The sequence below is a fragment of the Leptonychotes weddellii genome, chromosome 11 (assembly GCF_054177405.1).
Source record: "Leptonychotes weddellii isolate Sample4059 chromosome 11, ASM5417740v2, whole genome shotgun sequence".
Taxonomy (NCBI): Eukaryota; Metazoa; Chordata; class Mammalia; order Carnivora; family Phocidae; genus Leptonychotes; species Leptonychotes weddellii.
This window is the reverse complement of record NC_138379.1, coordinates 79,841,449-79,854,212: the sequence shown is the minus strand read 5'-3', so window position 1 is coordinate 79,854,212 and position 12,764 is coordinate 79,841,449. Positions and strand designations below refer to the sequence as shown.

The 12,764-nt window shown below is 42.7% G+C and overlaps 1 protein-coding gene across 1 annotated transcript in view; it reads left to right on the top strand.

Annotated features, from left to right (window-relative positions):
• Window positions 1-4,280: 4,280 nt before the first annotated feature.
• Window positions 4,281-12,764, top strand: part of TECTA (tectorin alpha) — a 64,469-nt gene continuing 55,985 nt past the window's right edge. The window contains exons 1-3 of the mRNA XM_006734324.3: window positions 4,281-4,344; window positions 7,538-7,671; window positions 10,322-10,609. Coding sequence (XP_006734387.2) covers window positions 4,281-4,344; window positions 7,538-7,671; window positions 10,322-10,609 — 486 coding nt within the window. The remainder of the gene's footprint in view (window positions 4,345-7,537; window positions 7,672-10,321; window positions 10,610-12,764) is intronic.

Genomic DNA, 12,764 nt, shown 5'->3' with positions numbered 1-12,764 from the left:
CACTGCTATCAGGTAGCCAAGTTTTCTGATCACCTGTCCTGCCATCAGCCCTGGCCTGCAGAGGGGAGCCACCCCTGAGTTTCTTAGTGATGCTAGTGCTTCTCTCACCAGTATAGTTCTGCTGGCTTTGGTGGAGGATGTGTCTGTCCTCTGGGACTTAGCATGGGACATGATCATTTGGTGGGTCTCCCAGACTCACATAATATATCTGATCCAGCATGTTTGCTTCTCTGAGCCTTTAATCCCTTCTACCATCTGCCACAGTAATCCAGACATTTCAGCATCACTCAGCGTGGGCCTTCACTTTTTTTCCAGGCTTCCAGGAGCTGACCTAGCAGCGAGTTTGCTCCACCCCCTGGGGTCCTTGCATGTTAAGGCCTGTATCCCTAGAGAGTGCCCCCAAATCCAAAAACCTTCCTTTATTCTGTGTTATGGCCCAGTCTCCTTGACTGAGCACCCTCACAATCCAGTCCCATGGATACTCCCCTCCCCTGTCCCATGCCAGAATGTGCTGGTAGGTCCTGCAACTCCTTTGGAATGTGGCCCCTTTCCTCCCTCGTCAGGCCCAACATGTCCCTGGCTGGGTTCTGCTGCCACTTGGCCTTGATTATAGGCCTGGCAGTCAGAAGAGGAGATGGGAGCAGCTTCTGAGGGGCATGAATCGTCTCTGTTGTCTTCCTGTGCTAGGATAAATGTTAGCTCTTAATGAGGTGGAGTGGGACATGTCTGAGGGCTTGGAAATTTTGAGAAATCTGGAGAGTCAAAATCTATCTACCCAAATAATGCCATCACACACACACACACACACACACATACGTATGAGCATGTACATATATATAATCTATATATGTAATTATATTGCATTAAATATACATATACAAGATTTTTCCAATTAGGTCCTGATTTTGGCATACTGGAGCTGCCTCTGTTGAGCACTTGTGTCTTTGTCAGCTCAACTAGGCTCTCCAGAGCAAAACTGCTCATTAGAGAAGGCTTGCTTTGGGTGGAAAGTGCTGGACTCTTGTTCTACCACCTGCCCAGTCACTGGCTGGGGGCCGCCCCAGGAAGAGTATGCCTTTTGCTCCTCCACTGAGGCTAAGTCTGAAGGAGCTAACATCTGGAGACTGATGGCCAACCACGCTTCTCACTCCATCAATTCCCACTGGCTCAAATCTGATGATCTCTTTCATGGGAAAGGTACAGGAAACCTAGGAAATATAACACAAAACAAAAACAATCAGCACATAAGGTCCATTCCACTTGTTTTTAGGGAGTTACATTTTTTGGTTTTGTTTGAGGCGTTTTTCCTCCTGTCTGAAAAGCAGCATCAATCTTTGCCACCTTTGCAAAGTGCATGCATCTTGGGTTACTAGCTCCAAGCCCACCCCCCCCACCCCACCACCACCCTCGGTCTACATCTTGTCAAAAATCTTCGCTCACTTCGCACCTTCAACAAAACAAGCCCTCCTGCCTACATGACATGGCAGAAAAGAAGATTTTTGTCATTCCCCCTTCTGTGACCGTTGAGCGGACACCCAGAACACACACTCACTGACCAGCTTCCCAGCCCAACCAGTGATAAGCCAGGCCAGTCTCCCCTCAAGCACCTGGCACCAGCCCGCACCCAGATTCTCAAAGTCACTCTGACTCACTTACACCACCATCTTGTGTACTTGGTTATGCCCAGAGGGATTTATCCCAGTGCTGTCTCAAGGATGCATTTAATAGGGGTCAAAAGGGCTGAGATATTAATTTCCTTGAGTGCACAAAGAAAGAAAACCAAAGCAATTAAATGTCACTAGCAGTTTTTCAAATAGAGCCAAACGTTTTGCTTTAAGACATTTAGGTTGACTACAGGAGTAAAGTCTTCATACAGACTAGGCAAGGAGAATGCTTTTCTAGGAGGTCTTAGATTTGCATTTAATTTTATTTTAAATCGGCACCCTAAAAGTTAGATTTTCTGTATGTAGACATGTGCCTTTCAGATGCAAAAGTCCTTTGACATCTGTAAGGAAATCTACGTGGAGGGTTCATAATAGTAGTGATAGAGTAGGCTTAATGTGCAAAACCTACTAAATTATCATAGGTTTGGGGGAAAATGTTGAATAAGGTAGACTAAAATATTAGTTCCCCAAGCACTCTTGATCATTTTAGGACAACTTGCTCAAAACTGGAATTACGGTTTTTCATACAATGGGCATTTAAATGTCTAGTCAGAGAAAAATCTGGAGTAATTTTTGAATATTTTGTCTTAGTTTATGCCTTTAGGCTGTTTTCCTCATCCTGAATCAAATCTAACATGTACAATGCCTCTTAAATTATTTACTTACTGCAAATTTTCATCAGGAGGGGTCTGTCACCACCTTCTCCCTCCGAGGACCATCCTGGGGCCTCAATGGAGGTTTTCAGGACACAGTTTAGTTCTTTTCCTGGTGAAAGAGCATGCCTTACACTGGTTACCTCCTTCCCTTTTACAGGATCGTGCCCTGGCCCTATCATGCTGCACAGTGGCATATCAGAGAGAAAAGGGAAGGAATAAAACCTAGAGAAGTTTGAAAAAGTGCCTTTAAATACTTCATGCATACCTGTGAAAAAACCAGAGTAGAGTCTATCTGTGGCTACTGTTCAGAACCAGAGACACACACACAAAAAAAATGTTAGTAGAAAACCAACTTCATTTAAATGTTAGAGGCAGCAGCTTTGTTTGCAGTTCTAATCCCATGCGGTGGATGCTAATTCTGTAACATTATACAGTTGCCTTTGTTTTGGGTACAAAGGTAGAAGGGGGGTTTTCTTTTGTGTTTTTCAGTGCAAAGTGATTCTGATCAGAAAGGACCAAGGTTTCAGCTCCAAGTACCTGACATTTCCATCTGAATCTACTTTTTTTTTTTTTTTTTAAGAGGGGGAAAGAAAGGTCTAGTTTTTCAGGAAAAGAACCTCTCTACGCAATCCTGAAACTGATCTTTAGATTTTCTTTTCCTTAATCAATAGAAAAAAACTTGATTGCAACCTAATACTTATCTGACTCTAGCGCAGGACTAACTGAATTTTTGGTTTTACGAGGAGGGGATTCAGACATCATTTCAGGAATCAGAAATAATTGGCAGCAAGTAGGAGAGAACTGACATGAATTCTTGTTTTACCTAATTTTTACCTGGTTTACCAAGATTTGGCTTAATATTTCTGACAGTTCTTCCAGTCTCTACAGAACAGGTTAGTGACATTTTTTCATAAATACAAATACTTAAATGCATCCTCCTTACTGCTCTCTGAACTGTTTCCCTAAGGGCTTAAGTCTTCACCTCACACGGCTTCTCACTCTGCTATAGCTACGTTTGATCTCTGCTAGTCTTACTACCATTTTCAGCAAATGGACTAATATTTATTATGTGCTTGAGATCTCAATGTGTCCGTCTGACATTGAAGATTTACAATAAAGCTCTCACAGGGTAAATCCACTGATTTTCCATGGAAATTTGGCTGAAGAATTGCAATAGCTTCCAATAATAGGAGGAGGGTTTTTATTTTTGAGAAATCTGTCGGGAGCAAACTGCACGTTCTCTTCCATGCACTTGGTTCTCGCGCAGGTGTATGCAGAACTTGGAGCTTGCATGGTGTTTGCGTCTCAGCTTTGTGGAGCGGCACAGACCATCCACGCTCCTAATGGAGGGTAAAGCTGCCAGTTCAACTGATCGTAACTAAGATGAAAACGAGTTCACTTTTGTGATGTTCCTTCTTTAATTAATTTGCTGGATTGGCTCCCTACTATAGAGAAGGTGATGGCCAAACTCACTAACTGCAGAAACACATTGTGCTTTAATCGACTTTTATTTGATCCTGATTGAAAGCTGTTTTAAAAATTAGGAGAGCCAGGTCTTAGAGAGGATGGATGTTTGTTCTAGAGACACAACACAGGACCTGCATCTTTAGAGTTTGGTCCTATTTCTTGTGCTTGGTAGCTGCAGGATGGTTGGGTTTCCTTTACTCTTTGCCACCCTCATTGATTCCATATAATTTCCTGACAATTTGGATGATCTTGTTATACTTCCAAACTGGCTTCTCCTAGGGGGAGTCTAATTTGTTCATGAAGCATTGAACTTAGGAGGACCTGCCAGCATTTGGGGAATTTCAACCTGACACAGAAGTGTTGATGTTGTTATGTGAATTTATTCTATGATGGTTGTGATGTGTCTTGGGATTTGCCACCAAACACACCTGGTGTTCTATTTACTCTGGCAAGCTGGGGATTTTTTTTTTCTTTTTCTTTTTAAAATTCCAGGATGAATTATTCATCATTACTTAGAATTTGGGTCTCTTTCATCTTCGCACTCGTACGGCACCAAGGTGAGTACTACAGAATTCCATAAAGCTCTTGATTAGCATGTTCTTGAATTTATAAGGAGCTACTTTGGTTGGAACTGTAACCATCAGGGCAGCTGTACATGTGTCTGCAGATACAACAAGAAAAATGTAAATCAAATTCTGTTGTCAAGGGCAAAATACATTAACTTTGAATGATGTTCACTTATATTCTTACTTTTTCTTATTTAACTTCAAACACAATTTATATATGCCAGGTTGCCCCATGTTAATGGAAGAGGTCTTCAAAAATAATGTGAATAGTTTTCATTAAAAGTATATGGTGTAGGTAATGTGTGCATCCCATACCTGATGATTGATCCCAACTAGGACATTTAACTGTGGCATAAGTTTTAAAGCGTTTTCTAAAAATACATTTGTCTTAGCTCAAATCAAGAAGTCCCGATGGCATTAATGTCTTTAACTTGTGAATCAGTGGCCTTTTACAATGGCAAAAATCTAAAACTTTTGGGAAGTGAAACAAGAAAATTCTTCCCCTCCGTGATTCCTTCTTCTCTGTGTAACTTTGCCCCAGGGTAGGCGAGAGATCACGTTTCTTTCTACGATTTTTGTATTTTAGACAAGAAAGATGGGAAGGTCTATATAGATTTGAAACATTTATGACTAAAATTCTAAGGCACCTTTCTTTGTTTTGTTTGTTGAGGTTAGTGGCACGTGATTACAAGTCTAAGTATACAGATCTGTGAGACATGCGTGGCCCTAATATTTTTCCAGGGTTGGATAAACTTAAACAGTAATATTATATAAACGACAATGTGAAACTGCATAACAACAATGAGAGTCCCACGGATCCTAGCCTCCTACTCCTGCTCTAGGAAAATTGTGTTTTATTCAGTGGGAAAAAAAGTTCTGGGAACATAGTTAAGTTTATTGTGAAATTCTCAGCCTAAAGCCAGCATGGGTAGGGACAGTCTTTCTTTTATTAACTCTGATGCTAATGATAGGCCATGTACAAGTTCTATTTTTCTAATAGTAGTGGCTTTGAAGGTAGAAACTACTGTAGTTTCAACCTCCTTCCCTTTATAAAGCACCTTTCTCATTCAACACATATTGATCAAGTATTTATGATATTGGGTTTCTTCACTATTTGTATTCTTCTTAAAATAAAAAAATTTGAGTAGTCCATTCATTCCTGTTTAAAATCATGAACTAGTTAGGATCACTCATGAAGAGAAGAATCTTGCATATTTGCCTTACTTTTGGAGCAGAGAAAGAAGTTAGGGATAACCTCCATGGACCATACTTTCTTCTCTCCTCCATGAGAGGTATGGATTTTCCTGCTCCTAGGCAGATGGGCCAACACTTCCCAAAACATGAATTAATCTTTTCATTAAAACAATTACAATTCAGTGTGAATTCCAGCTCTTATTCATGCTTGGGCATGACTCCTGAAATGTTCCCCATGGAGGATAAATCCATGACATGATTTGATTTGTTATTATTAATTTGAGAAAGTACATCGCCCTTCACATATAATAAGTACCTACGCATAATGCTATATGATAGGGATTATAAAGAGATTAAAAAAAAATCCTACCTTCTAGGAATTTGGAATTTGTTACTTCTGTGTAAATACAAATTTTAAAGAGCCCTTTTGGCCTGCTGATTGTGGCATTAAATAAAGAACGTCGACTCAGGGCCCCTCTAATTACACTAGCTACAGCATTCCTTACGATTCAGATTTGGTTGACTTCCCAGAAACTTCCAGGGCTTGGGGACCAATGCTTATGCACTAATGAACTGGGCTAGTTTCCCCACTTTCCTCTGATGGTAGCCACTGGAAACAGATTAGCTCTCCGACCAGGCAGATCTCTCTGGTTCCCTGCTCCAGAAGGAGAGAAGCTGGCCCTTGGCCAGGCACTGCTGTCCTGCCTTCTGACCACTCTGCATTCTCCCTTCCATGAGCTGTTGTATCCTCGATAAAAACTCCCAAAGGAGCAGGATGGTCCTCGGCCAGGTGCTCGCCAGCCTCTCAGCTCCATCGGCACAGAGCGGGGACTTTCCAAGAAAGGCCCTGACCCGAGAAGGGGGTGTTAGCATCTGGATTACAGTGAGGAGCTACCTCGAGTACTATGGCCAGAAGCCCCTAGTGGATTTGCCACTGTCCCTGAAAACTAACAAACAATTTAAAGAAAAAGGAAGAAAAGATGATGTTCTGTTGTTCTATTTTCATTCAAGAGAAGAAGGGATGGCGGCAGAGAAAAGATGCACCCCAAATGTAGGTTATGTCCTAGATACCATTGGACCTGATCATGAGTAACGTAGACCCTGGGAAAATTGTTGAATTTCTCTCACTGAACGGGGCCCCCTTTGCAAGCCTTGGGACGAGAAACTTCTGAGGAATAAGCCAGGTTGCCAGGAAGGGTGGTGGTGTGGTTTACCGGAGGGGAGCTGTGTGTGTTTGTGCAATGACTCTCACCCTTCACCAGGGTAATGAGTAAGAGCCCCATGCATCCTCTCCCAAGGGTTCTCGGGGCCCAGCCTCCCTTGTCCCAGAGGCTCCCATGTCTGTCTTTTGTAAACAGGAGCTGGGCAGAGAGCCCTCTCGCAGGGCCAGGGCTCAATGGAGGTCATTCACAGGCCAGTTACTACAAACTCTCTCCTCCCACTTCTGTCCTGGTTCCAACTGTTGTTTATTTCCTTCTGGGATCCGGTATCTTCCCCTACTGTGTAGCAGGAGGGAGGGGACTCCTTTCAGGAAAAGACACGATAGTAGAATGCTGGAGCCAGCAGGGAGGTTCATAGCCACAGGGCCACCTTCTCTCAACCTGCCTTGTGGTGGGAGATGAAGCTGTCCTACACCATGCCAGACCGAGAGGCCGGCTCTCAGGGTTCTGAGAGCTCCAGGCTGGGGTGATTTCACAACCTTCCAGCCAGTTTTAACCATTGCTCTCTCCAGAATGTATGGAAGCATAGCAATGAAGCCTGAAGTGATTTCTCCTAAGGAGAAATGGCATCGCTCCCATTCTCCCCTTTCCAGAGGCAGAAGATAATGCATTGTGTACAGCTTAGGGTTAGGATAAATGAAAAGGCAGTCTGAACTGCATTTTGTTTGTAAGACTTACTGAAAGAAGCTGGCTTTAGCGGGTGGGAGGGAAGTAGTTTGCCAAGCAGAAGACGGCTCTGCCATCTATCTAACCACCGTCTCTCTTGACAGCTCAGCCCGGGGAGCTCATGTATCCATTCTGGCAAAATGACACCAAAACCCCTAAAGTAGACGACGGAAGCTCATCTGAGATTAAGTTGGCCACCCCCATTTTCTTCTTTGGCGTTCCTTACCGCACCGTCTATGTAAGTGGAGGGGCAGGCCAGCTGTGGCTCTCTGGCTCTCCCCTTTGTTTGTCATTAAGGAAAACATTTTAAATACCTTCATCCAGGACTCCGGGAATGGAAGATTTATTGGCAGCCAGAACGACAAGTTCTGAGATTCCATGAGCTGATAGGTTTTATGATTAAGAAAGTCAAAGGTATATTTAATGGCTAATGTTCATAGTAGAGGAGTATACAGGGCAATAAATTGATTTTGTGGGTGATTAAACACAGAAGTGAAGCAGAGGCCCCAATGCCATGAACATTATTTCTGCTACTCAACAAGATAAAAAGATACACTGAACTACAATAGGAGCAATATCATTTTTCTTTCCCTTCTGGGGGTGTGAAAAGTTTAGGCATCTGTTGTTCTTAGGCTTCCTACCAATTTGGAACAGAGCCAGAGCATAGTAGAGGGGTAATCAACTATTATATATAAATTGTTCGCAGAATGGGCCATCCTTGTTGGGTCTGAGATATGCCACGGGGTCCCATCGTCAAACCTGCATGAAGAAATGGTACTGTTTGCTGTCAGAGCCCTCCTGGGCACCTGTATTCTCAGGCTATTTTTCTTCGGATCCTTGAGTTTGTTGCTTGTGAGACTGTTGCACATTGAGAAGGTTCAGAGCAACTGAACCTGTCTTTATCTTGGGCTTTAAAGCATGGGGCGAGCCCTATGTCCATTCTATCACACCCTATTCTATTCTGCATCTTGCCTTGAAGGAAGAGCTGAAATTCCCACGCCTCTGTCTCTGGCCATCGCTGCATCTGGGACCTCTATATTCCCCAAACTTTGTTGTATAGCTCGGGACTGATTCCCATCAGAAAATAATTCCCTTGTCCATTACCTAACCAGTGGTCCTTGAACCACATTGCCTCGGTGCCTGTTAGAAATGCCGCTTCTCGGGGCCTACCTGCAACCTGCTGAATCAGAAACTGGGAAGGGAGCCCAGTCATCTGGGTTTTCATGAGCCCTCCAGGTGATTCTGATGCCCACAAAAGTTTGAGAACCCCTGACCTTAACTATGGAATATAAGCAAAATACACCAGAGTCAATACCAACTCCCTCTGCTAGTCTGTGTTTTAAAGATAGCTGCTCCTCCCTGGCAAACACATTGCTCTGGCATCCCAAAATGCCTTTTGGGTTCCACTTACAGCAGAGCCTCCTTGTTCTATAATAGCTGATGGTAAGTTTCAGAATGTGTGGAGCTGACTTTGGAGATGAGGGAGGTGGACAGGACCTCATTCTGGAAGCCTTAGTCTCCCAGCCCTCTAGAAGATACGTATTTCATTGAGCTCCTCTCTCTCCTCTGTCGTACTATGGAGTCTGAACAATTATTGCCCTTGCAAAAGGAGGGTCCTTAATTTGGAGCAGACTTATTTAAGGGCAAATTGTTCCCAGGGTTTCCAGTTCTTTGACTAGTGCAATCTTTTTCAAACCTCTGGGTTGTTCGCTATCTCTTGCAGACGATAGATTCTTAACATCCTCGCAGCTGGGTCTCCAGCTTCCTTTCCAAACCCCATACCCTTGCTTCCAAAACAGGTTGATGGACCTTTGGCCCAGGTGCTGATAGCTTCCCTCTGGGATCTGGGTCACTGTTAATGTCCATTATATTACTAATTAATAGGAACATACCAAACAACTGAAATGTATAGGAAAGTGATCTCCAGGTTTTCTGTATCCAGGAATTGCAAGTGTCCCCATCCCAGACATTTCTGCTGTTGAAGCCATACAAGCTACAGGGTTAAATCAATCTCGTGGAGCTGCAGACACAGGCAGAGGCTGAATTGTGTACAGGTCTGTGTCAATGGAGTATGCATATTGGCTGTGATTTGCAGTAGGTTTAGTCATTTAATAAGCTTACTAAGTCTTTTGCAAATCATGAAGAAATCACCATAGGATAGTCATTTATATATACAATGTAAAGATTTCATGTCTCCATTTTTATGCAGAGATTATACAAAGAAGGAATCACACTGCAAGAGCTTTAATAGAATTGGGCATCTGTAGGTTGTAACCTCATCCTTGTTCTGGGTACAGGGTGGTTGTGACGTCAATCAAATCAATAGAAGTCCTTTAAATGCCTCATCCAGAGCAGGACATGGTTGATCCTGAGATCTGAGTTCGATAATGGAGTGTTTGATTTATCTTTTACTGACATTCTTCTTTTGTCATATACTAGGAATCAAGGTCTAATATACAGTTCGACAATTTTTTAATTAAACTTTTTGCTTCCATGGGTTTTTTCTGTTTTTCTATCTATCTTGCATCTGTGATGCTGGATCTTTTTTATGGTCTACATTACCTCCTGCCTGGCCCAACACACACACACACACACACACACACATTTGATTAGTGTAAATAGAGATAGGATAAAGAACATGAAAATGAGACTGATTATTAATAAGAAATGAAACTGACCACAAATTGAAAGTGAAAGAAAACCAATGAGTTGTCTGGAAGTAAATGAACCTCCTAGTTGAGCGATGGAAACTGGTGCTTGGGGGTTCTAATTCGGTCACCTAAAAATTGTTTTCATTCATATGATTAGGTGAACGCCTGTCTTGGTTTGTGACTCTGAAGTTGTCACATTTTCAGATGCACTGTGCCAAACCTGTCTTATTTTCACAGGTTAATAACAATGGAGTAGTTTCCTTCAATGTGCTAGTGAGCCAGTTCACGCCAGAATCCTTTCCCCTGACGGATGGGAGGGCCTTCATTGCTCCCTTTTGGGCCGATGTTCACAACGGAATTCGAGGCGAGATCTATTACAGAGAGACCATGGACACTGTCATCTTGAAAAGAGCCACCAAGGACATCCGGAAGTACTTCAAAGACATGGCAACCTTCTCTGCCACTTGGGTTTTCATTGTGACATGGGAGGAAGTTACGTTTTATGGAGGGAGCAGCACCACACCTGTAATAATTCACATTTTCTGTTTTCTGCTTCATATCCTGACATCTAATTCTTGTCCATCCTCACTACTGTGACGCAGTCTAATTGTGAGAGCGGAGGACTGTCAGTTTCTTGAGTTAAACTAATGAGTCTTGCCATCCACTTTCCAGGAAACAGAGGGAGCTATCATACCTAACCAGGCCAGTCAGCTGTGATATCTCAGACATGTCATCCCAATCACTCATCATTATGAATGTCTACAAAGAGCCCCTCCACAATTTTCTTGCAGTAGGTAGCATTCCTATTTTGCAGGAGAGTGATTGAGGCCCTGCGACCTCATCCAGGCCACATGATCAGGGACGCATCAGGAACCCAAAGGTCCTTTATTCTTGCCAGAGGCACAAATGCTTCTCTCCATCGGTTAATTTCCTTCTCCCTCCCCCACTTTTTTTTCCCCTTTTTTCACAAAGCCTGGTAGGAAGAAGGAAATAGAGGGCTGGATTTGGGTACAAATGACCTGGCTCATTTTATTATGTTATGACCTTTTTTTTTTATTGTGACCAGGTCTGGAATTATTCATATTTGATGCTAATTGAAGTGGGCAGTTAAAGCGTTTCATGAATAAAGTTTCAACATCTGCTCTGAAATCCCAAATGAGCAGTCAAATAAAAGTCAAATAAGAAAGATTATCACTGGCATTATCATAGAGATAATCAACTTTCTACATAAACGGACAGAACATGGTTTTCACGAAAGCCTGTGGTTCATTTGGGTGACTTTGGCAGTGGAGATATTTGAAGTCGTAGACATGTCTCCAACTGTATAATTTCCAGTAAGCAAAGACACTCAAAAATCTGCCCTCTGCTTTCTTAGCATTATTTCCAATTCCATCTGTTTTCCAATTTCCTTGGCAATGAGTCATTTGTTTAGGGATGGAATTGAAACTCCTGAGATAGAGACAGAGGTGGACAAGCGCAGGGCCAGCCATCCCTGGCTGCCCCTTGGTGAGCACGATGTGTTTTAGCACCTTCTGACCAGAGCATGAAGGTGCATTTTATCGCTAAGAGGTTCTGGAGAACAGAAAGACACAAGTTTAAACAGTGGATGCATTGGCTGGAAATAACCTCTCAAGAAGCATACATTTCCCTCTGTCATGTTATGGATTGCTAACGACTCCTCGGGTGATGTTTTATGTCTTTTAAACCTCATACCTTACAACGTTAAAATGCAGAATGCCAGTGATCGATAAATTCTAGTGTCAGTGGGTGGAAAAAAAAGAGAAGTGCCCATCAAATGCTGACCACCATTTTTTCAAAAAAACTTCCGTTGGCCATAAAAATGGCAAGATAATTTAGATACTTTCTGCTTTATACTTTGGAGTAAATTTCTGGGCTAGGTAAGAACTCTTTCAATGAGGATGAATGAGGTAGCATCTAAGTGCTTTGGGCTCCTCGGAGAAAAGATGGTACGTGTCCATCCATCCTGATCTTTGAAATTGACTCGTCTCCCATCTCCCATCACCCCAGAACTCCCCTCCTCTGTAGGAACACACATCATCAGGCCAACTAAGCACTTGGCATGAGAAGTCTCTTAGAGGCGGAGGGTGCCATGGAAGCCCAATAACGAGAGAGAGGGAAGGGGACACGTTTACTTTAAGGAAGGAAAACTAATATTTATGGAGGGCTTACAGTGATAAGCTATTTATGTGTATCATCCCACAATATGTTGTGTAGTAAATGGAACTCTCTCTGCCTGAAAGGTGAGGGAATAGGCCTAAGAAGTTAAGTGACTCGCCCAAGGGACAAGCAAAGAGATTTGAACCTCACAGGAGGCCAAGCAAGGTTCAAACTAACATCTTTTAACTCCCAATTCCTGACCTGGCTCCTCCAGGCATCACTGAAAGTCCTCTAAAGTATAAAGGGGCTTTTCAAAAATTGAAAACATAGTTTCTTTTTTTTTAATTAATTAATTTATTTTTTATTATGTTCAGTTAGCCAACATATAGTACATCATTAGCTTTTGATGTAGTGTTCAGCGATTCATTAGTTGCGTATAACACCCAGTGCTCATCACCACACGTGCCCTCCTTAGTACCCATCACCCGGTTACCCCATCGCACCCCCCTCCCTTCTGTCCAAAAATGGATCTGGAGGAGTCTTAGAGCAAATTTTGAAGAGA